Source organism: Phoca vitulina, unplaced genomic scaffold (assembly GCF_004348235.1).
Source record: "Phoca vitulina isolate PV1807 unplaced genomic scaffold, GSC_HSeal_1.0 scaffold5, whole genome shotgun sequence".
Lineage (NCBI taxonomy): Eukaryota > Metazoa > Chordata > Mammalia > Carnivora > Phocidae > Phoca > Phoca vitulina.
The window spans coordinates 52,439,742-52,464,945 of NW_022589708.1; the positions used below are offsets into that span (position 1 = coordinate 52,439,742).

Consider the following 25,204-nt stretch of genomic DNA (forward strand, 5'->3'; position numbering starts at 1 on the left):
CTACAGGGAAGAGCTTTAAAGACAAAAAAGGGTAAAGCATTGGTGTTTCTCCCCTCTTTAGAATTCTCCAATGATTTCCATTGCATTTAAATTCTCAATTACTGTCTTAGCTTACAAAGTCTTGCAGGATGTGGCCCATGTTTGTTTACTTCTCCAAGCTTATTTCTTCTTACTTTCTCGTATTTTCCCCCTCAAACTCAACTTGAGGCCTCTGAATTAGCTGTTTCCTTTGCCTGGAATGCTCTCTCCGATGTTTGCATGCCTGTTATGCAAATCATTGCTTAAGCGTCTCCCCCAAAGGTCCGCCCCTCAAGCAGCCACCCAATCACAATCACCATCACATCATTTACTGTATTTTCCTTGCATTGAGCTTGACGCCCACGAACATTTTTTCTTTCTTCCCTCCTCCCCCACAAGCACCCTAGAACCCAGACTCATTTGTCATCATCACTGCTCAATCGACGGCCTGGAGTAGTGTCCGACATTTGTAGTAGCTCAACAAAACTTTGTTGAATGAAGACATCAACATATGAATGCACCCGTTGTTCCCTGTCCCCCCTCCCCCAAAGAGTGCAAAATTCATAATGAGGATAAACTTCAAAATGTCTTTCTCATCTACCAGGTATTTCCACCTTTGAATAGATGTCCATGAGGAGACTGTGCAACTTGACTGGTCTAGGCCTTCCGATTCTAAATGTAAATAATCACACATTAGCTTTTCGTCTAGGGCTTGGTTTCTCAGTGACCAATAGTTTACTTCCTGGTTCCGACACCGTGTAAATTGGTTAGGGTGAGCACTAGGGCCCGGAGATCCCTTGATGCTAATTGTTGAGGTTCGGATAGGGCCGTCGGCCTGGTGCGCTGTGAGTGGTCCTCTCTAGAGATGCTGGGGAGAAGGGGCGGAGCCACCCCAAAGGATGAGCCTGACTTGGGCCGTCAGATCTGCTGGGGCTGCCGCTTTGGGAAGAGCCCTGGCAATCGGAAGACAGCAAAGCTAGCCTGTGGCGAAGAAGAAGCCCAGCTGACTCCAGGAGGTAAGACCAAGGGGTTGAAAGAAAGGAAGAAGGACCTGAAACCAAACCTGCAGAGCCAGCCAATGCTTGGGTATTTTGCCAGAGGAAAGGGTTAAACCGTTTCCAAGGTAACGGATCAGGAAGCGCGCAAGACGTTCGCCGCAGGTTCGTAGGTCAGCCAGGAGTTTAAAGCTCCCACGGCTGAGCGGATTCTGGCCAATAGAGAGGCCGCCTGCACGTCACGTGATGCGCGGGGCCGATCCGCTAGCTGCCCCAGAGCACGTGGGAAGGTTTTTCCTGCTCCTTCTTTCATTTTTTAAAAGCCCACCCACTTTTGCGCGGGCTTGGTCACAGAGTTCTTCTCGCGAGAGGCGCCGCACCCTCTCGCGAGAGTGAGTGGGAGGCGTGGGGACTAGGTGGTGTTGCGGACTGGAACTGCGGCGGCGGAAGCCGGGGGTGGGGAGGGCGGGGGCGGGCCGCGGGGCGGGGAGGGGGGAGGGCTGGGGGCCGGTGCGGGAGGGGGTGCCCCCTGCTCGGCGGCTCGCGCGACTAGTCGTTGCGGGCCGGTGACATGCCTGTGAGCTGCGGAGGCTGCGGCCCCCAGGTGAGGCGGGTGCGGATCCGCCCGCAACATAAGCCGCGCGTTGGCCGGGGTGGCGGCGTGGTGCGGGGCCGCGGTGGATGGCGCGGCCGGGCTCGGGCGCCCCAGCCTCTCCGCCGGCCCGCAGTCCCTGCTCTGATTTCGGGGCTGCCCAGAGCTGCGCCCTGGCACGGCGGTGGGAGGAGGGCGGGAGGAGCTGGGCGGTGGAAGGAAGCCCGCGGCACCGGGCTTGGGGGGAGGGGGTGTCCTCGGGCTCGAGACGGGTCTGCTGGGGTCCAGAGTGTAGCGGCCGAGTTGCAGCCCTTTTGAATGACAAGCTCAGTTTCCATCCCCAGGATGGTCTTCAGAGCCGGATCTCTTCGGTGCGTAGGGTGCGTGTGCTTAGTTTGTGTTCGTGGTGCGCGCACAGGAGCTTATGCAGGAGGAGGAGGACGTTGCACTTTGTCCCCGAGCAGCATCCTTCACTGTCAGAACCCCAGAGCCATGGAACCAGGCGCAACCCAAATCTTATGGCAGAAACGGAAGGCGTCAAGCAGCTCCTGGGAGCGTTGGTGTTTGGAAATGCTGTCAAATTTTCTCTGAGGCTGTTTGTTGTTAATGGTTTAAATGCTGGCCATCCATATCCTGAATGGATTTTTATTATACCAGGCACCTACTCTGCTTTACACGAAAATATGTGGATGTGACCAAAGTATTCAAAACGTTGGTAAAATGGCAGTGGCAGTAGAATCTAAACCACGACAGTGATATAGCTTGGTAGCAATTCTGCTCTCCCTCTCCTCTAAAATCTTATTAAACTGGAGGTGGTTTAGGCTTAAGATGTTAAGGAAATTTCAGGCTGAGAAATACAGCTGACACATATAGCTAATGGTTTTAGTGCAAATCAGAGTTAAAAATTCTGGTTCTCTTTTCAGCTTCGTAATTATTCAGTCCGTTGCAAAACATGTAAGCTTTCCTTAGCTTCTCCCCACCATATTAGGGATATTGTAGTTATATTGATTGATACTGATTTTGATATGTCTGGAAATAGAAAATTTAGAGTACTCAAAATATAAGGTACTCAGTAATGCAACGATGGTTTTAATGTCTTGTTTATGATTTTAGAGTAATTGGCAGCACAGTTCCCAGAATGATTAGTGTCAGTTAAAATAGTGCATTTTAATGAATCTTTTTAAAGTAATACCGTGGTTTTTCTTACTTTCTTATGTACCTTCTGGCAAAACTACCCAGGGTTGACAGTGAATTTCACTGTTAGTTGTGGCTGTGAGTAACAGAGCAGTTTATGAGAGATTAAAGAATTTAAGGCAGTCAGAACAAATGGGTTCCCAGGCTGAACTGGTAACTAGTGATTAGTGAATGTACCCAGATAACTGCGCTATTGCTAAAGGCCTAGAGGTATACTCCTAGGCTAGTGACATTTCTTAGTTGTTGAGGATAGGGGACTTGCTGAAGACCCTGAACTCACAGAAGAGAGTTTCTTTAGCTTCTAAATTCCTGGGATAAATCTAGAATCTAAAGAAATCCTCCTTTACCTTTAGAGGCTGGAAGGAGGATAGTACATTTAATTGTTTTTTTTTTTAATTCCAGGAACTTACTGTCTGGAAAAAGAAATCAAATCAGGTGACACATTATAGGTCATTTTTAGGGGAAATTTCCACTTATAAGTAGGCAGTGGAGTTCTGTTGCATACTTGAAGAAAATGTGAAAAACTTAGGAAATGTCTTTTTGAGAATGGGCAAAACAGACTGGTCTAGATTTAAAAAGTTCCCTCCCATTCCATCTTGGCAAACTGATTTTCAGGGACAGAAAAACAGAATTTTTTACTAGTCTTTATAACCTTTTGGTAAGGGTTTCAAGCTTTTAGCATGTAGATATTTGTTGTTTTGTCTCGCCTTTGAAAAGTAATTGAAGGGGGGCGCCTGGCTGGCTCAGTTGGTGGAGCATGTGCCTCTTGATTTCGGGCTTGTAAGTTTGAGCCCCACATTGGGTGTAGAGATTCCTTAAAAATAAAATATTTAAGCAAAAAGAAAAGTAATGAAGTAGTTTTGGGTAGGATAATTTTTTAGGCAAGCCGAATGTGTTCTTTTTCTGTCAGGTGGCCTGGATTTTAGTAATAAAGTCAACCACTTGGAGGGAACGAGGATGGGACAAGTCAGGAAAAGATCTACACTTAGTTTGGGCTTGACTGAAGGGTGTATCAACTGGTAAGTTAGGGAAAGGAAAGAAAAATACTATATTAGTTTTGAAACAGACCAAAAATATCCAGATGTCTTCATTCTGCCACTCGTCTTTGCATATAAAAGTTCATTTTATTGTTAAATACTTATTAGAGTAAAGGTGTTTGAAGTGTATGGAGACTGAACAGGTTAAAAGGTGAAAAGTTAACATTTTTTGATTCATCTGAGAATGTTTCATGAGAAAAAAATAAATGGCGTGGTCGTCTGGAATAGATTGGATGTAACTTGAATGAAAATGAGGCAAAATAGAGTTTGGGCTTTGGAGTCAGTCAGATCTATTACTTAATACAGGTGAGCCTCCATTTCCTCATCCCTGATGGCGAAGAGTCAAAATACCTCAAAGTTATTTTGAAGCACATAGTAAGTAGCTGCTTTTTCAGTGTTTATCCTTTGACCTCTTTTAATGGCTTGAGGATTATTTGGCTCTAAGAATCAAAAACCCCCTTGAATGAACTTAGTTAAAAAAGGCATTTGTCATAACAGTTGGAGGACTGCCTCTGAAGCCCATTGCGTGAAGTCCAGCTCAGGATCCTGGGAACTAGAAAATCTTCAGGCAGTTAGGTACTCTTCCAGTTTTTCTCTGGGAACACATGGTCTTGTCTCTGCTACTCTGGACTCTATCTGTTCCAATTTCTTTTAAATTGGCTCTCTTTAAAGCTCTTGGTTTCTGCTTCCCTCTGACTTTGGTTAGCATGAAACCTTGGTTTGCTGTGGTGCGAACTCACTTTGCTTTTACAGCATGGTTCTCAGGAAGTGTCTCCATATCTTCATTCTGAATTTCTGGGAAGATAGTCCTGTGGGCCAGGTATCTACTTGTCGTCCCTTTGGCTGAGGAAAGGGGTAGATGGGAATGGGAAAATGGATGGGAAGGAGATTAGGTATGTCTAAGTTTGTACTTTTTTTTTTTTTTAAAGATTTTAAAAAAATGTATTTATTTGAGAGAGAAAGCAGAGTGAGCCAGAGAACGCGGGGAGGGGGGGGCAGGGGCAGAGGGAGAAGCCGACTCCCCTCTGAGCAGGGATCCCAGGATCATGACCTGAGCTGAAGGCAGACGCTTAACCGACTGAGCCACCCAGGCGCCCCCAGTTTGTACTTTTTTAGACTGGGCACTGCAAGTTTCTAATAAAGAGGGGATGGACAGGGAGGAAATGATGGGTACCTCTGGTGTAGTTTAACATCCTGCCGTTTGAGTTTTCCCCCCAGTATTACACTGAACTTGCTCTCCTGGTTTCCTTCAGGACAGAGTCTTCTAGGTTTGTAAGTTAAGGCGAATTATGTAAGCGTTTTGTGCCTCAGTCTCTTTATATGTAAGATGGGTATAGTAACACCAACTTGTGTTGTGAGAAGTGTGAATTCTGTTTAACGGCCATTAAGCAGCACCCGACTGACACAGTGTAAGGATGTGGTATCATTACTCCCGGCTGCATACTGTGATCGAGGCTCCTGCGGCATTCAGCGATGAAAGAATATCATTTCTGCCCTCAGGACTTTAGAAGTTTAATACCATTCCAGACATAAAATTATTTCTTGACTCCAGTGACACTAAATTTTTCTAAATCTCTACTCTTGCTTTTCCAACTGCCCCGTATTTGTGGTATTTGTTTACCTGCCCAGCAAACCTTTATCATGGTTGTCCCCTTAGATTCTTTCTTGATCTTCTGTTCCTAGTCTCTAGGATCAGCTTTCAAGTTCTGTATGTATAGATGGTTCCTAGAATAACAACTCTAGCTCTCACCACCCCAACTAATGTATGTATTTTAGGTGCCTTTTGGATATTATATTGATAGAACACTGTCTTCCAATTACCCTGTAATTGGCAAAGGCTCCACTTTTCTTCCTGCTCCCCAAGCTTGAAATCTTAAAATTATCTTTCACACTCTTCTTTTTTATGCCTTAGATATCCTGTCAGTTAATAGGTTTTGCACAGGCTTTTAGGATGCCTCGTATGTACCAAGCACTGGGCCATCGGCAAAGCAGATCCATTCACTCATTCCTGCTACTGGAGGATTAGGGTAGCGCCTTATTACTATTTGCAAGAGCTAATTAAATGTCTTTTCAGCAGTATATTCTTTGAGTCATGGTGTTGTAGATGTCACTGATGAATGTTTTCCTGGGTTAAAATTCTGAACATATTTTTTGTTAAAATAATCTTGTAGATGGGGGTTATGTAGAAGATTAAGAATATTACTTAAACTTCTAAGCCATGTATTGAAAGCAGAGCCTGAAGATTTTAGGTTTTTTTTTTTTTTTTTTTAAGCTGTGTTTATTGTTGGTATACAGGAAACTAGAGAAGCAAGGATCTTAATAGATAATCACAGGTCATACACAAATTGGGTCTTTTTTTATGGTTAATTATTGTTTTGAAAGAGAAAACAAAGTAATAACTGATAGCTGTGGTATTTTTAGGTTTTATGTCAAACAGCAAGTCTGTTCTTAAGGAAGAAGCAAATATTTGAATTCCTGCTATATCAATTCCTGCTGTATCAGATACTGTTTTTACATATATTATGTAATTGCATTCTTATAGCAGTCCTGTGAAGATGAGCCTTAGCTTCCTGATTTTGCCAAAAAGGGAGATAGCATCACCTTTATGCCACTGTTTGCCTATTAGGTATTATTCTGTTTTGTTTTTAATGGTTGCTCTAGGGCTTACAAGATAACTTTAACTTATCAATATCATTTTTTTGTATACTGTAGGAACAGCATTTTTTTTTAACTCCAGCCTACCACACTGTGTTGGTTTTATTTTGTCATGCCTTTTACTTGTGTATGTTGTAAACCCCATTATATGTTGTTATTACTTTTAGTTTAAATAGTTATTTTTTAAAGGGATTAAACAAGGAGAAAATATCTCTATAAAATATCTTTTGTATTATTTACCCTCATATTTACCCTTTTAAGCATTCTAAATTCCTTGTTTAGATTCAAACTTCCATCTGGTATTGTTTTTCTCTTGCCTATTATTCTAGTGATGGTTGGCTAGTGATGAATTCTCACAGCTTTTTTAGTTCAAATAAACTTATTTTGCCTTAATTTTTGAAAGATATTTTCATTGGGTATGGATATCTCAGTTGACACTTTTTAAGAAAAAATATTTACTTATTTGAGAGAGAAAGAGAACATGTGCACGAGCGTGGGGAGGGATGGAGGGAAAGGGAGAGAGAGAGAGAGCCTCAAGCAGACTCCCTCCTGAGCACAGGAACCCACGAGGGGCTCTGTCCCGGGACCCTGAGATGAAATCTAACCCATGACCTGAGTTGAAATCAAGAGCTGGACCAACTGACTGAGCCACCCAGGCACCCCATCAGTTGACACTTTTTTGAGATGTTGCTCAATTATCTTATTTATGGGCCAGCATAGTTTCTGCCAGGAAGTCTGCTGTCTTTCTTTGTTCCTCTGTATGTAATGTATACTTTTCTTTCTTGTTTAAGATTTTTCTGTCACTAGTTTTCAGAAACTGCGTTATGATGTACTTGGTGTGGTTTTCTTTTTGTTTATTTGTCTTAGGGTTTGTTGATCTCCCTTGCATCTGTCAGTTTGCGGTTTTCATCAACTTTTGGAAATTCTGAGCCATTTTGTTTTCATATAGTGTTCCTCTCCCCCACATTCTTGGGGAGTCCAATTACCTTTCACAGTGAATCACTGATGCTGCTTTGTTGTGGGTTTCTTCTCTCTGTGCTTCATTCTGGATAGCTTCTATTGCTATGTCTTTAAAGTTCATATTCTCTTATAGTTCTCTAATCTGCTGTTGATTGTAACCAGTATGTATTTTAATTTAGATTTATTTTTATCTCTAGAAGTTTGGTTTGGATCTCTTATATTTTCTGTTTCTCTTCTTAGGACCATGTTTTCCTCTCCCTTCTTGAGTATATGGAACATTTGCAATACAATTTTAACATCTTTTCTGTTCATTCCATCATCTTTGTCATTTCTGGATCTGCACTTAATGACTTTTTTCTTCCTGGTTATGGGTCATATTTTTCTCCTCCACTGGTAATTTTTGACTGTGTGCTAGCCATTGAGTTTTCTGCTGTTGCTTGCTTGATTTTGTTGTATTTTTTTTTTTTAAGAGTGTTGGATTTAGTTGGGGTTCACAGGTTATTTGGAACCTGTTGGATTGTTTTGAAGCTTGCTTTTAAGCTTTGTTAGGGTGACTACAGAACAGCCTCTGGTGTAGTGCTGACTTAGTCCCCCAACTAAGATGATTTCCTTCTAAGGAGGCCATCCTTTGCCTAACATATTACAAGGTTTTTCCCACTCTGGTTGGTGGGAGTGCAAATTATTCCAAGCCCTGTCTGGCTCTAGGTATTGTTTGGCTTGCTGCTCTTTGGTAGGTAATTATTTCCCCAATCTCTGATACTCGGCACAGATCAGTATTTGACCAAAGACCCTGGAAGAACCCATCTGCAACTCTCTGATGCTTTCAATCTTTGTGAGCTCTCTCTCCAGTGTGCTGCCCTGCAAATTCTAGGCACCTTGACCTTCCCAGACTCTCATCTCTGTCTCTGCAACTTGATGAGACCGCCATACTGCTTGGCTTTCTTTTGTCCATGCTGTGACCTGAAAATAGCTAGCAGCTAGTGTTTCCCTTCTTTTAGCGGTCATTGGCCTGGATTACCTCTTGTCTAATATCTGAAAACTCATGTTTCATGTATTTTGCCCTGCTTTGTTGTATTTATATTTAACAGAATATTAATTTTTTTTAAGATTTCACTTATTTATTTGAGAGAGAGAATGAGAGAGAGAGAGCATGAGAGTGGGGGAGGGTCAGAGGGAGAAGCAGACTCCCCGCTGAGCAGGGAGCCCAATGTGGGACTCGATCCTGGGACTCCAGGATCATGACCTGAGCCAAAGGCACTCGCCCAACCAACTGAGCCACCCAGGTGCCCCAGAATATTAATTTTTAATGCTTGGCCATTTGGAATTTGGCCAACATGTTTTTGGAGCATTTATTATAAATATTAAATATTATAGAATTAGAAATTATTGGAAACTTTTATATTTTCACAAATAATTCATTAAATGTAGAAGTACCTGTGTAAACATTTAAAGGTATACTTTCCTTTTTAAAGACTTTTTATTTATTAATTCAGTAGATGTTTGAATGCCTTCTGTGTTAGAATACAAATACAATAAAACATTTTTGTCCTCAAGGAATTCACAAAAGGAAGAATGCAAACAACGGCACCAAAGGAATAAAGGACAAACCACTTTGGGAACATAAAGGATGTGGCTACTGTTTGGGCAAAGAGGGATAGATGACATGAGCCAGGTCTTCCTCAAGGAGGGAGGTCCTTGAACTGATACATGAAGAGTAAGTAGCAGTTCAGCTGATGGACGAGAGGGTAGATTGGCGGGAAGTTTAGGAGGGAGCCAGGTCAGGATTGGGGATTGACTAGATGTGGTAATCTGTAGGGATTGAGGGAAAAGCCAGTTTCCAGGTTGACCTGCTGGCTTAGTTGGTTTACTGGCTCTTACTGATGGAATCCAGAAGAAGATTGTTTAGAGAGAACGTTTTATTCAATTTTTTGGACATTCTGATTTTGGAGTAACTGGGATATTTAGTCAGAAGTATCTAATAGAAAATTGGACCAGGGAACTGAAACTCAAGTGCAGGAACTGAACTGGAGATAGACATTAGGGAGTTATTTGCACAGTTAAAACCAAAGGTAGAGATTAACTGTCCTTGGAAAACTAGGTAGAATGAGTACCACAAAGGACAAGGATGGAGGTTAGAAATGTTAGCATTTGAGTAACAAGTTGTGAAAAAATTTAGGGAAAGAGACTAATGTAGTGGCTAGAGAGACGAAGTGTCTCTCAATCAGAAATTACAGAGGGTACTCGTTAAAGATGGAGATTTCAGGGTTCCATGTAGACCTGAATCTGGATCTTTGGACGTGAGGGGGGTGTTAAAAATAAGGTGATCCACATGTGTACTGAAGTTTGAGAACCAGTGCCATAGGAAGAGGGTCAAGATAGGATAAGAGTGTTGGTAGAAGACAAGGAGCGTGTTTCAGAGACTCCTTGGCTTGGTTAACTCATGCTATAAAAAGGTCAGGAAATAGATGATGTCAACTTGAAAATTTCTTAGGCCAGAGGAGAGGAGGAAAGACTTGGAAGTATTTGTTTTCTGATTATGAAAGAAGTTAGGCACGTCCAGAAAAATAAAACTCATATAATTGCATGTACCGAGGTAAAAAACAATGTTTGTACCCATTTAGTAGATGTTCTTTTTTACATTGTGTATATAAATACACACGTGCAGTCATACAGATTTTACACAAAAATGGGATACTGTGAGCATGTGGAAACTTGTCTTCTTTTACTTAACAACGTATCATCTTCCCATATTATAGTTATATGACATTTCATAACATTAAAAAAAAGTCCAAGCTGTCATGAATGACCACTGTCATAAGTTTAGTCTGTATCCACTCTAGTATCTCCTAGACATGTGCAAATATACACACAGAGTTGCATGTATATGTAATTATTTTTTAACGACAAGTAGGGAGCACATACTGTTTACACTGTTCTGCAACTTGCTTTTTACCTTAATATTTTATGGACTTGCTGTCACATCAGTGTGTATTGATCTAACTCCAACAGCTGGTAATAATCAGTCATACAAATGTAGTATAATTTGATGGACTTCTGCATTATTTTTAGTTTTTTGTTTTGTTTTAGTGAACATTCTTTCACATATATCTTCATGAATTTTGTGCAAGTATATATGCAGGATAAATTTTAAGAAAGGAAATCACAGGATCCAAGATAAGTGTAATTTATTCAAAGTGTCCATATGTCTGTTTTCTATACTCTCTATAATTGTTTCTCTAATGCTTTCATCTGTTTTTATTCTGTGATATTTCTTAAGACTTCGTTGGCGTTCTAGTACTTTTTTTTAGCAATATCCATTCTGCTTTTTGGTTGCTTCTAAGGGGATTTCATTTATTTCATGGTATTTTTATTTTTTAATTTATTATTTATTTGTTTAGTTTTAAGGATTTTATTTCTTTATTTGGGAGAGAGAGTGTGTTGCACACACAAGCACAGGAAGGGGCAGAGGGAGAGGGACAAGCAGACTCCCCGCTGAGCAGGAGCTCAACATGGGGCTTGATCCCAGGACCCTGAGATCATGACCTGAGCCGAAGTCAGATGCTTAACTGACCGAGCCACCCAAATGCCCCTATTTCATGGTGGTGTTTTTATATGCTGTGTTTTTACTGAGCTCTAGCAGCTTTCTTTTCAGTTGTTTGCCTTGTCTATCTGTACTTCTGTCTCTGATCTGCTTTCAAACAAATGATCTAGATTCACTTTAATTTCTTTGTAGAGAAACACACTTCGTTATTCCCTACTTAGGACTGTTTATTTACCTATAATGGGGCACAAATCAAAAAAGCATTCAGTGGAAAGTTTATTATCATAACACAAAGGTGTTTAGAGGAAAATACTGTAGTTTTGCCCCTCTTGTGAAATCTATTTAAAACTACATTCTCTCGGGGCACCTGGGTGGCTCAGTTGGTTAAGCATCTGCCTTCGGCTCAGGTCATGATCCCAGCGTCCTGGAATCGAGCCCCGCATCGGGCTCCCTGCTCTGCGGGAAGCCTGCTTCTCCCTCTCCCACTCCCCCGGCTTGTGTTCCGAACCTCTCTCGCTGTCTCTCTCTCTCTCTCTCTCTCTCTCTCTCTCTGTCAAAAAATAAATAAATAAATCTTTAAAAAAAAAAAAGAAAGAAAAACATCTTCTAAAAAACCGAAACAAAACAAAACTACATTCTCTCTAATTATATAAGATGCTGAAGAAACCCTGCTCTGTTGCTCTTTCTCCCCCGTTTGTCTTTGCTTCATTTCCAAAGATCTGCTTTACCAGAAGTATGAGTCATACCATCTCATGTTGGATTCACTTGAATGGACTGTCGCAAAGATTATTCTCTGATAGGTTTTTCCCTTTGTGAGATAGTATTTTACTTATGTGTTAAGTTAAACACAAAGGGATGGAGTAGGGCTCAGAAAATGAGTGAAGATATGGAACTAAATATAGTTTCTTTTTTATTAATACAAATTCTGAGGGACCATTCTGAAAATAGATAATATGAGTTTTGGGTGGCATGATTATATTTGTCTGGATTTTTCTTTCTTTCTTTAGTATATTTATTTATTTTTATTTTATGTTCTTAGTGTTCCTTCATAGGTCTGTTGAATGTTGGGTTCCATTTTGCTTTAGTACTCAACTGTGAAGAGAGTGTTCTCTCTAGGTCTGCTATTCAGGAGTATTGTAGTAGAGCACTGGGGTAATTAGAGGTGTCAAATGCAGGCAGGATGTTGTCTCAGCACCCTGGCTGCCCGCAACCTCCTTGTCACTGTCTCTTGTGCCTCAGGGGCACGGCTTGTCACAGCACCTTCCAGTGAGCGGCTCATCTAGATAATTGGTCACCTTCTCTTCTGAGTTAGTGTGTCATCTTTCCTCCTGTTGACTTCAGTTAGCTGCAAAGGTGATTGCTGTTTCCCATCTCTTTCCCCCATTTCGCCCTTTTAGGAGTCCGAGAAAGTGACGATGCTTTGTGTGCTGCTTCTCTGTCCTTCAGTGTCGTTTTGAATGTGCATCATGGGGGACTGCATCTGGGTTATTCAGTCACTCTCCCGTTTCTGGCATCTAGAGGGCTTATTGTTTCTAATATAAAGTGTGATGAACTGCTTTTCAAACCTTTACACACTCCAGAGGGGTGGTTAAGAGCCTGGGTGCTAGAGTTTGGTTTAGATTTGAACCTCAGCTCTACTGCTTACTGTGTGGGCCGGGGCGAATTGCCTAACTTCCCCTTTCCTCAGTTTGTCTCACTGTAAAACTGGAGTACTACTCTCCCAGTCCTAAGAATTTCATGAGATGTTCACGTAAATCCCTTAGCAAAGTACTTGGGGTTTTATGAGCTCTCATTTGGACCCTCGTTGCTTCAGGATCATTGCTTTCTTTGATGAATTCCCAGAAGGAGAATTATTGTATTAAAGCATAGGAATATTTTCAAAGTTTTGATCTGTATTATACGGTTGCCCACACAAAAGGTGCCAATTGACTCAGGTGCCGAGTTTGAGAATTTTGCTTTTCTGGAACCCTTATGTTGGCCTTTGTATTTTATAGGCTTTGTGTAACATTTAAGACAAGTCCCTTTGCCTCTGAGGGTTTCTGGCAGTTGAAGAGAACTCTGTGGGGAAAAGGAGAATGAGTTGGCCTGGGAAATACAAAAAGATTATTGTCTTGCTTTGGCCACATAAACTTTTATATTTACACCCTGTTTTGAGAATTTGGCTCCCTTGATCATTTTGGTCCATAAGTAAAAATTTTAGTTTTTCTTTTACCTATGATGTATAGTTTCCAAAGTATCTTTTTTTTTATTATGTTAATCACCATACATTACATCATTAGTTTTTGATGTAGTGTTCCATGGTTCACTGTTTACGTATAACACCCTGTGCTCCATTCAATGCGTGCCCTCTTTAATACCCATCACCAGGCTAACCCATCTCCCCACCCCCCTCCACTCTAGAACCCTCAGTTTGTTTCTCAGAGTCCATAGTCTCTCATGGTTCGTCTCCCCCTCCGATTTCCCCCCCTTCATTTTTCCCTTCCTGCTATCTTCTTCTTTTTTTAACATATAATGTATTATTTGTTTCAGAGGTACAGGTCTGTGATTCATCAGTCTTACACAATTCACAGCGCTCACCATAGCACATACCCTCCCCAATGTCTATTACCCAGCCACCCCATCCCTCCCACCCCCCACCACTCCAGCAACCCTCAGTTTCCTGAGATTAAGAATTCCTTATATCAGTGAGGTCATGTGATACATGTCTTTCTCTGATTGACTTATTTCGCATTTCCAAAGTATCTCCTATAAATTATTTTCCATTTGGTTCTTACGATAAACTTCTTCAGAAAGCAAGTTGATATATACATTGAGGAAACAGATCCAGAGATACTGCAATTTACCTAGAGGAAACAAAGCTAATGAGAGGTAGAATAGGGACACAAATGGTACTCTTCTGAGTCCTGGTATATTGTTCTTTATCTTGGGCTTTTGGGGCCTCCCTTGCCTTTCTCAAAATCCTGCTTCAATTCTAGTCATTAATCAAATTTTATTGTTAAGGAGACCACTAGGATTAATTCTAGTTCAGGATAGAATATCATCATAATTCTTTGTTAAAAATTAGAATCTGGAAATCTCTAGAGGGAGGTGCATATGTGTGCGTGCATGCATACACACTGTGGTTTGTTCTCTATGGTGAAAGAATATAAAATTAGAACTCCACCAACATTTAATTTGTTTGCCGTTCTGATGGAAAGTAGGTTCACGCTTGGTTTTTGCATATATGTCTCTTCATAGTGTAAATTTATATTAATCAGATGTTTTAAAAACCTCAACTAGGTTATTCTTGGTAAGGCCAGTTTGATTGAAACTGTTTCTTAAATTTTATTCATTCAAATTTTTAAATTATTTAGTGATTTAGAATTTAGTTCCTCTTCTCATTCTTTATTATAATGAAATACTTTCCTTCCAAGTCTCTGAACCCCAGAGGGCTGTATTGCTTTGTTCTCCCTGTACGCATAGCGTGAGTACAAGTAGATTTTAAATGGACAAGGTACTGTGATTAGATGTGAATATTGAGTACTTAATGCCCAAGTTGACTTAAGCTTTCAAAGGTACTTTCTTAAAACATTGATAAAAAGTTAAGTTCTTAGTTTTAGAGTTTCTTCCAAGGTCTCTGTGTGCATGTGTGTGTGTGTGCATGTGTGTGCGTGCCTGTGTTTTAAGTACTCTTAATCATTTAACTTGGATGTTTTTTGAACTCTGCTCATTGGTGTGCTGTTAAGATTCCTAAATAAGGAGTTTGTTACTGTTTATGGGATTTTATTTGATATATACAGGTTCATAGTCTCATTTGTATATTATCAAATATTTCTGCCCAAGAAATAAGGAGTAGAGCATTCACACACTCACAGTTGCTGTAGGGTTCGAGTGACTTTTGGGAGGCAAGAAGGCTGGGATTCTTTTGTGATACTCACTATTTTAGATTTTAAAAGGTTTTCCAAACATTTCTTTTTTTTTTTGTTAAAGCAGTTAAAGTTCATTGAGCTATAGTACAAAGCTCCCGAAGAGGGAGGGGACTTGAGAGGGCTACCCACCAAACATTTCTTATTAAGACTTTCAAATACTTTCTTATTTGTAAAAAGCAAAACAGAACAAAACACAAAGGCAGTGAGATTGAATAGATAAGGGCAGACTGCTTAAAATAATTTTTTATGTCTTAGAATTTTAATGTTTTTATTTTTTTTTAAATGACTGAATTTAAAGAAGTTATTTTAGTACGGAATGCTTGCCTGAATCACTAAAATCAGTAAATTAGTTGTTTTCTTTTAATATGTTTTCCTTAGGTGTTTTATGGATTAATTCTTCATTGATTACATACAACAGCAATATAGTTATGGCGACCTTCCAGACTTTGAGAAACAGTCACATGAAGCCTAGAGCATCTGTCAGAAAAGTAAGTTCACAGTATTAGATTCCTTTTAGTGATAGTTGTAATAAAAATGTGGATCATTTTTTTAAATCTTGTTAAGCAGCTGATATGATATTCTTGTTTTTAAATGAATCTCAATATTGTAATTAGTAATATTGAAATCTTGCAAAGATTGGCATGTATGAAAATAGTGATAAGAAGTCATGAAGTCAGTCAACCTTATTTCCCAAAGATCACAATGCCTCTCCGTTTCTTCTCAGCAGATAGTTTTCTATCTTCTATCTTCTCAAGATTTTCCGTCTTTTAACAATATAAGCATCAGGTATAAATTTTCTTATGTACCTTTACCTTTGCCCTCAGATATTACCATTTACTCATTTATTCATTCAGCAAATATAAATTTGAGTGTTTATTGTATGCCAGGTCCTGTGCTAGGTACTGGATAATCAGTAGTGAGCAAATTAAATATGATTCCTGATCCTCTTTCTAGTCTGAGGGAGAACCCTCTCTCTTCCACTTAAGACAGTTTGGTTACCCTTCCATTTCTTGACCTTTTTTTCCCTAACATTTTATTATGAAAAATTTTAGGCATACAGAAGAGTTAAAACCATAGCACACCTAAACATAAACTTGCATACCAACCATCCATATTCAACAGTTATTAATACAGCAACCCTTGAACAACATGGGGGTTGGGGTGCCAATCCCCTGTGCAGTCCAAGATCCATGTGTAAGTTTTGGCTCCCCAAAAACTTTACCACTAATAGCCTACAGTTTACCGGAAGCCTTACCAATAATTTAAACAGCCAATTGACACATATTTTGTGTGTTATATGTATGATATTCTGTATTCTTAACAATAAATTCTAGAGAAAAGGAAATGTTATTAAAAAATCATAAGGAAGAGAAAATACATTCACAGCAGTGAACTGTGTTCATTGAAAAAAATCCACCCATGAAATTCAAACCTGTGTCGTTCAGAGGTCAACTGTACTTTGTTTTATTTGCTCTGTGTGTGCACGTGCGCACACATACGTGTTTACTTTCTGGCAGAACTACTTGAAAGTTACAGTCTTAATGTCTCTTCACTCCTGAATCGTGCTTCTCCCAGGGATTATCGTATCCTCCCACATAACAATAATGCAGTTATCATATAATAATATTGGATTCAGTCTAGACTCCTAGGCCTTGAGTTACATTTGATGCTTATGACTTATTTACATTACTTTTGGTCTGAGAGTTTCTCCTCTTTTATTTATTTATTTATATATATATAGACTGATTTCTTGAACAGGCTAGGCCAGTTTCTTATACTATGTCCCATATACTAGATCTGTGGTATTATTCCTCTTAAACTTATTCCTCTCTCTTCTACATTTCATAGACTCTAGAAGTTTGGTGTCAAAGCTTGATTAATTCAGGTTAAACATTTTTGGCAAGACTACCTCATTAGGATGATGTGAGGACAGAATTTCAGGTTCTCCTGTGATCAGTGATGCAAGAATTGCTCAGTTGATGAAGGTAGTAATGCTGCCAGAACTGTCCATTTAAAAGTGTTTTCCATTTTCTAGTTATCAAATAATCTATGAGATGATACTTGGCTGTGTGCAAGTATCTTGTTTTTTTTCCAAAAACTTTTTATCTAATATTTTTGGCATCCTTGATGACCCTTTCCTGAATCTGTTATTTCCTAGAAGCTGCAAAATGATGATTTTCCTAATGTTACCATTCCTTTTACATTTATTAGCTAGAATTTTTAAAGAAAAGCCTTCTCTCATTAATCTTAAATGAACTACGGTATCTCCTATCAAGCCTGAGTAAATGCTTTTGAATTACCAATTTTCAGATTAATAATGTGGTGGAATAGGCAAGTGAATTTATTTCCATTCATTTATTCATTTGTATTGCTCTGGATTCATGGATTTTAAAAATACTATGTTTTATAATCTTTTATTTATTTATGGTTACTTATTCATTTACTTATTTAAGTAGCTCAAGGGATCTCAGACGTGGTCCCCTCTGAGCTGGTGCCTATGTCCTATTGTATTAGGCTCTTAATTCTTTGATCGCTTCCCTGCTTTCTAGTGTAACAGATTAACCCAGTTTCACCTTCTACTTTCCCTTTCTCAGACTTGGAATTGGCTATTTCTCCAAAGAACCCCTTCTAGTGTTTAGAAACCAAGTACTCTGGGTAGTAGGAGTGCCCATTGCTCCTTCAGTGTCATGAATTTATATCAATAGTTTAGGTTCAGATTTCATATTTTTTCCTTTTTTTGAGTTGTTTGTATCTCAGCCTAAAAACCTGCACTCATTAATGAAAATAGAAAATCATTTAAAATTTAGAATATTTTTAAGCCCACAGAAAAGTTGAGAAAAGAAACCAGTACAATGAACACTATACATACCCTTCACTTAGGTTCATCCTCTGTTAACATTCGCCATACCCGTTCTATCTGTGTGGGTATGCAAACACATGTGTGCATATGCACACACATGCACGCACCCACACACACACTTCCGTTTTGAAACCATGTGAGAGTTGGCTGCGGACATCTCTTAAGAACATCAGCATCATTACTACCACTCAGAAAAATTGTTAATTCAGTAACATCATCTAACATGCCGTCCGTATACAAATTTCCCTAATTGTCTCAAATATCTTTGTTACTTTTACCTTGCTCTTCATCTAGGATCCAATCAAGATTCACGTTTTATTTGGGTATTATGTCTCTTTGATCCCCCCCCAGTATCACCAGATATCTCCAACATAAAGACACGTATCCTTTATAATTGGTACAATTAATAAGTAATCTGTAGGGTGATGCTGGGAGAGAGTGAGTATCCTGTTCCCCAGTAGCTTTTAACCCAGGGATAGGATACATCGATAATCTTTCCCTAAATTAGTAATTACATTGGGATTTACAAATGACATTTGTAAATTTTGTCATTCTGTCCATATTTGTCATCCAGCATTCTTATGTAAAGAAGTGTTCTTCCCCCATCCTTTTATCTGTCTCTTTTAATGGATTCATAGATTTAAAAAAAATCTAGTTGTTATAATCCATTACCACTTTTATTCTTTTGATGCCTAAATTTGGCCAGTGGGAATTCCTTCAGGTTGGCTTCTATTTTCTTTTCTTTTTTTTTTTTAATTTTAATTCTAGTATAGTTAACATACAGTGTTATATTAGTTTTAGCCGTACAACACAGTGATTCAACACTTCTATACATTACTCAGTGTTCATCACAGTAAATGTGCTCTTAATCCCCTTCACCTGTTGCTGCTGTTTCTTTTGAAATGACCCAATTAGTCCCTGAGCACTTCGTTGCTTTCTGTCACAATTAAGATGTTCAACCCACATGTCATACTTTCTCTGCCTCCAGCCTGGAACCAGCCATTTTCCCAAGAGCTCTAGTTCTTTTTATTGGCAAAATGGTATTTAGAAACCAAAATCTGGGTGCATTACTACTGAGGGTCATTGCTTCTGTGATGTTTCAGTGGAAAAATGTAGTAGGACATATGTTTAACATGAGTTCATATTGATAATTCATATTCAAATTTAATATTATATATTTTTTCTTTACTGCTCTGGTTTCATATGTATCTCATCTTTTAAACCAAAGATTTCCACCAACTTCTTATTTAGCAAACATTTATTGAATTCATATAGTATGTGAGATACTGAAATCTGAGGAAACAAATTGAGTCAAATACAGTCTCTGACCTTAATAATTTGGTTTAATGGTAGGAAAGACAAATATATAGGAAAACAGTAATGGTAGTATGTTGTGATGTGGATTAAATGACCTCAGTGTGTAGATAATACAGTAGAAACTTTGATTTATTATGACTAAGGGGTGGGAAAATCTTCATAGGTCTTGGGCTGGGTAGGATTTCTACAGGGAAAGATTAGGGAGTAAGAACATTTCTAATAGAAGAGCAGATCAGTAAATCAATGGAAGGAGAATAAAGTAGAATGAAATTAATGTTCTCTTTATGTCTGACTGTAATACTCATTATTTTCTTTATGTAATGTTTTCCTCCCTCTGTTCCTTTGTGTTTGTGACCTCTCCCCCACCAAATCTGAAAACCTTCCCTCATTTTATCATATAGCTGCCTTAGGACCCCTGAAAAGCCTTAGCTCGGTTATTATCTCTTTTTTCCATCTCTCCACCTTCTTTATGAGAGTAATCACTTTTGTTAGCATGCCTTAATATAGTGTCCACATCATCTTACTCCTCATATAATTGTTGCCAGTGACTTGGAAATCAGGTGTGCAGTCTCTTGGGTTTCAGTGTGGGGTAAGAGTAAGTCAACCCAGAGTGAGGGCCTCATGAGCTTCCAGTAGGTCAGATGCCTGGGTTGTGGTGTGTTGTGTTTTGAGCATGTGGAACTCTACTTGATTAAGCCCTTTGTTGGTTCTTCTTCTCAGCTCAGTTGAGGGCTGTATATATCCACAGGTGCCAAATGAATATTAACTGGAGAGTTAGTGACTCTACATTTAAAAATAGAATATCTCTAGGATCTTTTACCTTGTCTTAGAATTAAATAAATTAAGAATATCTTTTATTTTCAGAGCTTCAGTGAAGATGTGTTCCAGTCTGTCAAGTCTTTATTACAGAGTGAGAAGGAACTATGCAGTATATCAGCAGAGGATTGTTTAAAGCAGGACGAACATGCCAATTTGACTGAGGTTTGATGTAATACTTTCTATATCTCTTCCTAATAAAACACAGTGTATTTTCATGCTTCTTTGTAAAGCTGCATCATCTATTTTTAAATTGCCTAAAATCTCTACATATTAATACATGTTTGAGAAGTACGTGTTTTAAATATTGGCTAACATAATTGTCTTAGTTTATTATAGTGAGCACATTTAATTCAGTGTATAGACATTGTTGATCCCAATCACTGGACATACAGCACTGTATTAGATGATTCCTTGCTATATTCAATAATTGATACTTTAATACTAAAATTTTCTACTCTTAAACATGAAATATATACTGTTTTCTTTATTCTTTTTTTGTGGTTTTATTAGTTTTCTTGATTATTTAAATTCAGTACTTTGATACAAAATGAAAAAGTAGTGATAAATTTACTTTGAAATTAATGTGTTTACTACTCAAGATATACTCCTTGCTCACCTATTTCTTTGCTACATCAGTGTTTCCAGTCTTTGTTTGGACTTATTACTATGAAAAGAAGTACACTTTTTCCTGCAATATAGCCATAGTCCCATCAACACATTCATGTCACCAAATAAGGGAAGTAAGGTATTAGGCTGTTCAGGCTCAAAAGTGATACGTATGTTAGTTAAAACAAATTTTTTTTGAAACCAAGGATCTAATAAAAAAAATCTTGATTATTCTTATTGTTGGGAAGGATTTTCTTTCATCTTCCTTGAGAAACTATATTTGAAGTAGTTCCAGAGGATGGTGAGCAGACCTTTTAGGCCTGCAGTGTTCTCTGACCTGAGCCTTTTCCTTTTGTGTCAGCTAATTTCTATGGCTCTTGACTATTATCTTCTCTGTTATCCCTTCTGCTTTACTTGAGTAACGCTGAGCCTCTCTTAATCTCCTCAGTTGTTGCCAAGTGTGACAAGTCTGCTGTGTCCTTCTGCCCTCAAACAGTTTTCCAGCCTGTATCTCTCCAGTTGCTTACGTAGTGCCTTTCCGAGCCCACATTCTTTGGTGAGGCCTTCCTCGATCAATGGGAAATATAAAACTACTGGCATCTTCAAAACTCCTTGTCAGCTTATTTTCTCTTTTGTATTCAGTGAAAGGAAACTTGAAAGAATAGAAGGAATTTCTGTCTCATTTGTGGGTGTGCATATCTCAAAGTATTTTTTCGAAGAAAGGAAGGAAGTTTGTTTTTGAGTGTCTTTGTTATTGAGTGTCTGTGATGTGTGAGGCACTTTCCTCCATGTTTTCGATTAACCCTCACAACTGTGGAAGAGGAGTTGTATCGCTCTAAGTTTTACAGATGAGGAGACTGACTGGCTCCTAGAGCCGAACAGTTTACCTAGAAACCTGGAAATTAACTGTAGCACTTTTGGGAAGTGATAACCGTAATTAGAATAACGATCCTGGAGTAATGTAATATTCTGACATGTTTGTGAGTCATCAGAAAGAGATCAAAAGTATACTGAGTGTTGCTTTATATTTTAACTATGCTGCTTTCCCTTAATTCTTGAGAATTGATTTTCCATATTGCTATCATTTAAGTATTTCATATTTTTAGTCACAGTACTTGCTTAGTCGACAGTTTACCATTCTGTCTTCAGATGGAAATTTTTTCTTCCTATGATGTCAAAGACATAAAGGGAATATAAATTTTAAAAATAATACTTTTTTGGGGTTACAAAAGTAGTACATGATGCTTGTAGAAAATGAAGAAATACTGCAAGCATCAAAAAGAAAATGCTTATCAGGGACGCCTGGGTAGATCAGTCGGTTAAGCATCTGCCTTCAGCTCAGGTCATGATCCCAGGCTCCTGGGATTGAGTCCTGCTTCGGGCTCCTTTCTCAGCGGGGAGCCTGCTTCTCCCTTTGCCTGCTGCTCCCCCTGCTTGTGTGTGCTCGCTCGCTCTCTCTCCCTCTCTCCCTCTCTCCCTCTTTTTGACAAATAAATAAATAAAACCTTTAAAAAAAAAAAGAAAATGCCTATCATTAATCTTACGAATTAGGGGGAAGAAACATGAAAAAAGTAGAAAAAAATAAGATCACTTACAATTCCATCATCTAGAATTAATCTCTGCTTATCTCTTAGTGTATTGCCTTCTAGTACTATTTTTCATGCATGTTTTTAAAAATAAGGTTGAAATGGGGTGCATACCTTGTATCATTTTTTCTGTAACTTGTCCTTTTTACTTAATAATGTGACATGTTTTCATGCCATTAGATATTCTTTAGAAATTTATATAAATTTCTTCAGAGAAATCACTGTATAAGGGTGTTGAAGGAAATAAGTGATAATATCACAGGAAGTCAATAAGGAGTCTTGGGGACCTACCCCGGGAAGGCCTTTCTGAGGGGGTGACATTTAAGTTGGATCTTGAAGAATGAGGAGGAGCGAGTCATGTAAGCATCCAAGGACTAGAGACCCAGGTTGAGGGGGTGTTACTGCATAGCTCTTAGGCAAGAACATGCTGGGCATGTTCTAGACCCAGAAAGGGGGCCCATGTGTATGAATAAAAGTGAGGGAAGGTTGAAAGCCCCAGCTAACCCAGATCCTGGGGGCTTCGGTTAGGACATTGCAGTGGGAAGCGTGGAAGGGTTTTGACAGGGGAGTGACATGATTATTACCGAGACCAGGTGGGACGGGACCGTAGCGCAGATGAGAAGTGACGGCAGGGAGAGCGGAGAGAGGTAGATGTGTGGGAGATATGTTTGTGGAGTAGAATTGATTGAACTTGCTAATGAAGTGGATATGGGGAAGGTTGAAGAGCTGCATTATGGAACCAGATCTTTTGTGAAAAACCTTTGTGATGATCTTTGGAAAAACGAATCATTTTGTCCAAGACAGCCAGCATTTAAAAAATTTACTTATTTATTTTTCACATTAACATTCTTAGTTCATTAATCCTCTTGTGAAAAATCTGCACAAGCACCACAGATAAAGCCACTGCAGCACCTTTACTCCTTCTGGTGTCCAGTCTCCAGCTCGCTTTTTGCCAGCACCAGCACTGGCTTTTGCAGCCCCCCTGACTCTCTTCATTCTGTTCTTGCGTTCCTTTCACTCTTTTCGTGACGTCTTTTCCTTCTTCTACAGGCCATGTCTTGCGAGTCTGTTTGGGTTCATTTTTCTTTGCATAATCCAAGGAATCATAAATCATGCCAAAGCCAGTTGTCTTGCCACCACCAAAATGGGTTCTGAATCCAAGTACAAATATGACATCTGGTGTGGTCTTGTACATTTTGGCTAGTTTTTCCTGAATTTCTGTCTTAGGTACTGTTGCCGTTCTGGGATGAAGGACATCAATGACCATCTGTTTCCCCTGAAGTAGTCGGTTGGTCATGAACTTCCTGGTCCAGATAGTTACTGTGTCGTTCATGATGGCGGCCGAGCCAAAAATGTATTTATTTTTAATCGAGGTATAATCGACATGTAACCTATTGGTTTCAGGTATACTACATAATGCTTCAACATTTGTATATAACAGTCAGCATTTTAATGTTTTATGTGCTTTTTTCTATATCTCAGCTCTGTCAATAATCTAATTGTGGTAAGACTTAAAAACTCAAATTAATGGAGCTTTATTCCTTTCTTATTCAGGTCACATTTCTAGGTTTTAATGAAGAAACAGATGCTGCTCATATACAGGTATGGTCAACTTACTGAACCGGAAAAGACCGTGGGAGATTATTTGGAACAAATTTTGAGACCGTGAAATTTGCCTTATTAGCCCAAAATTTACATCTTTTTTTTTTTTTTTTTACCTTCTTAGTATTTGTGATTGCTGTGTGTTTCCTTTCGTGGCAGTAAAGTATCTCCCAAAAGAAAAAGTAATAACCGTTTACTTCTTTATGAATAATGCCTGTCAGGTGATAATGAAAACTGCTGTGTGTCTTGATTGTGCCCTTGCCTGAAGGAAGCCATTTAGACAGAAGGCACAAGAGAAGACGTACTCCTGGGAACATAAGGCTGCAGGGAGAAGTGTTCAGAGTATTTCTCTCTTAGTCTGCTTCCTCTTTAAGAGTTACTGATAAAGTCATGTTTATAAAGGAAAGTACTCTAGGAGGGGTCAAAGACATTAATTCTTTCACTGGGAAAAGTATTTATATAAAAGGGGCACCTGGGTGGCTCAGTTGGTTAAGCGTCTGCCTTCTGCTCAGGTCATGATCCCAGGGTCCTGGGATCGAGACCCGCATCGGGCTCCCTGCTCGGCAGGGAGCCTGCTTCTCCCTCTCCCTCTGCTGCTTCCCCTGCTTGTGCTCTCCTGCTCTCTGTCTCCGTCAAATAAATGAGTAAAATCTTTAAAAAAAAAAGTATTTATATAAAAAGGACAAATGAGAAAAAAAACCCTGTTTTCCGTAATATCTTCATAAATTTTCAGTCAGAGTCTAATACAATACCTTGGAGAGGAAAGGCAGAAAAATAGATTTGTATTTTACAAATATAAAACTTAAGCTCCAAGAAGCACGTTCTACTTGGAAGAATCCCTATATGTGGGAAGTGTTCCATGATTAACCTGAAGACTGCAGGTTGACATTTACAGCTAAAAACTACTAAAATGCTAATTGTCATGGATGTGTGAGGTACCATGTAAAAATGCTTTAGAGTTTGATGTCTGTACTTTTAAAGGCTACAGAAATAGGTATTAAAATATTTTAGTACATTTTATTTTTGAGTTAAAAAATTGTGTATGATAAGCTACATATGTTAATTATTTTGAACTGGGAAATATATTAACCATAGACCTTGTAGTTTTGGATAAGGCCGTGCACATTATAGGAATCTTGACAAAAGTGTTATTTATTGTATTACTCTTTTAAATTAGGATTTAGCTGCAGTTTCTTTGGAACTTCCAGATCTTCTGAATTCACTGCACTTCTGCAGTCTAAATGAAAATGAAATTATTTGTATGAAGGATATAAGTAAATCATCAGATATAAACAGTGGTCCTCTAAATCAGGTAACTTTTATATATCATTTCTAATGTGTTTTTCAGGGCAAATTTTACAATGACATTGGATAGAGAGTATTTAACTTTTAAATACTTGGATGAAGTTTCTTTTTTTTTAATGCTATCTCAAGGAAATAAGATTTGTAAGAAACATAACTCAGAAAGCTTTGAAATCTCTGAAGGCTAGAATAATTTTGACCATGGCTTTAAA

General features: G+C 38.9%; 1 protein-coding gene across 5 annotated transcripts in view; it reads left to right on the forward strand.

Moving 5' to 3' along the window:
- The first annotated feature begins 877 nt into the window (after nt 1-877).
- AKAP11 (A-kinase anchoring protein 11) overlaps nt 878-25,204 on the forward strand; it is a 51,484-nt gene continuing 27,157 nt past the window's right edge. For 2 of the 5 annotated variants that reach the window (XM_032402945.1, XM_032402946.1), the window contains exons 1-5: nt 878-1,034; nt 15,279-15,388; nt 19,942-20,058; nt 23,643-23,690; nt 24,868-25,002. In XM_032402945.1, coding sequence (XP_032258836.1) covers nt 884-1,034; nt 15,279-15,388; nt 19,942-20,058; nt 23,643-23,690; nt 24,868-25,002 — 561 coding nt within the window. In that variant the 5' untranslated portion in view covers nt 878-883. Of the gene's footprint in view, nt 1,035-1,384; nt 1,406-1,503; nt 1,618-9,005; nt 9,166-15,278; nt 15,389-19,941; nt 20,059-23,642; nt 23,691-24,867; nt 25,003-25,204 lie in introns of those variants that run through there. The other 3 variants (XM_032402947.1, XM_032402949.1, XM_032402948.1) reach the window with 3 other exon arrangements.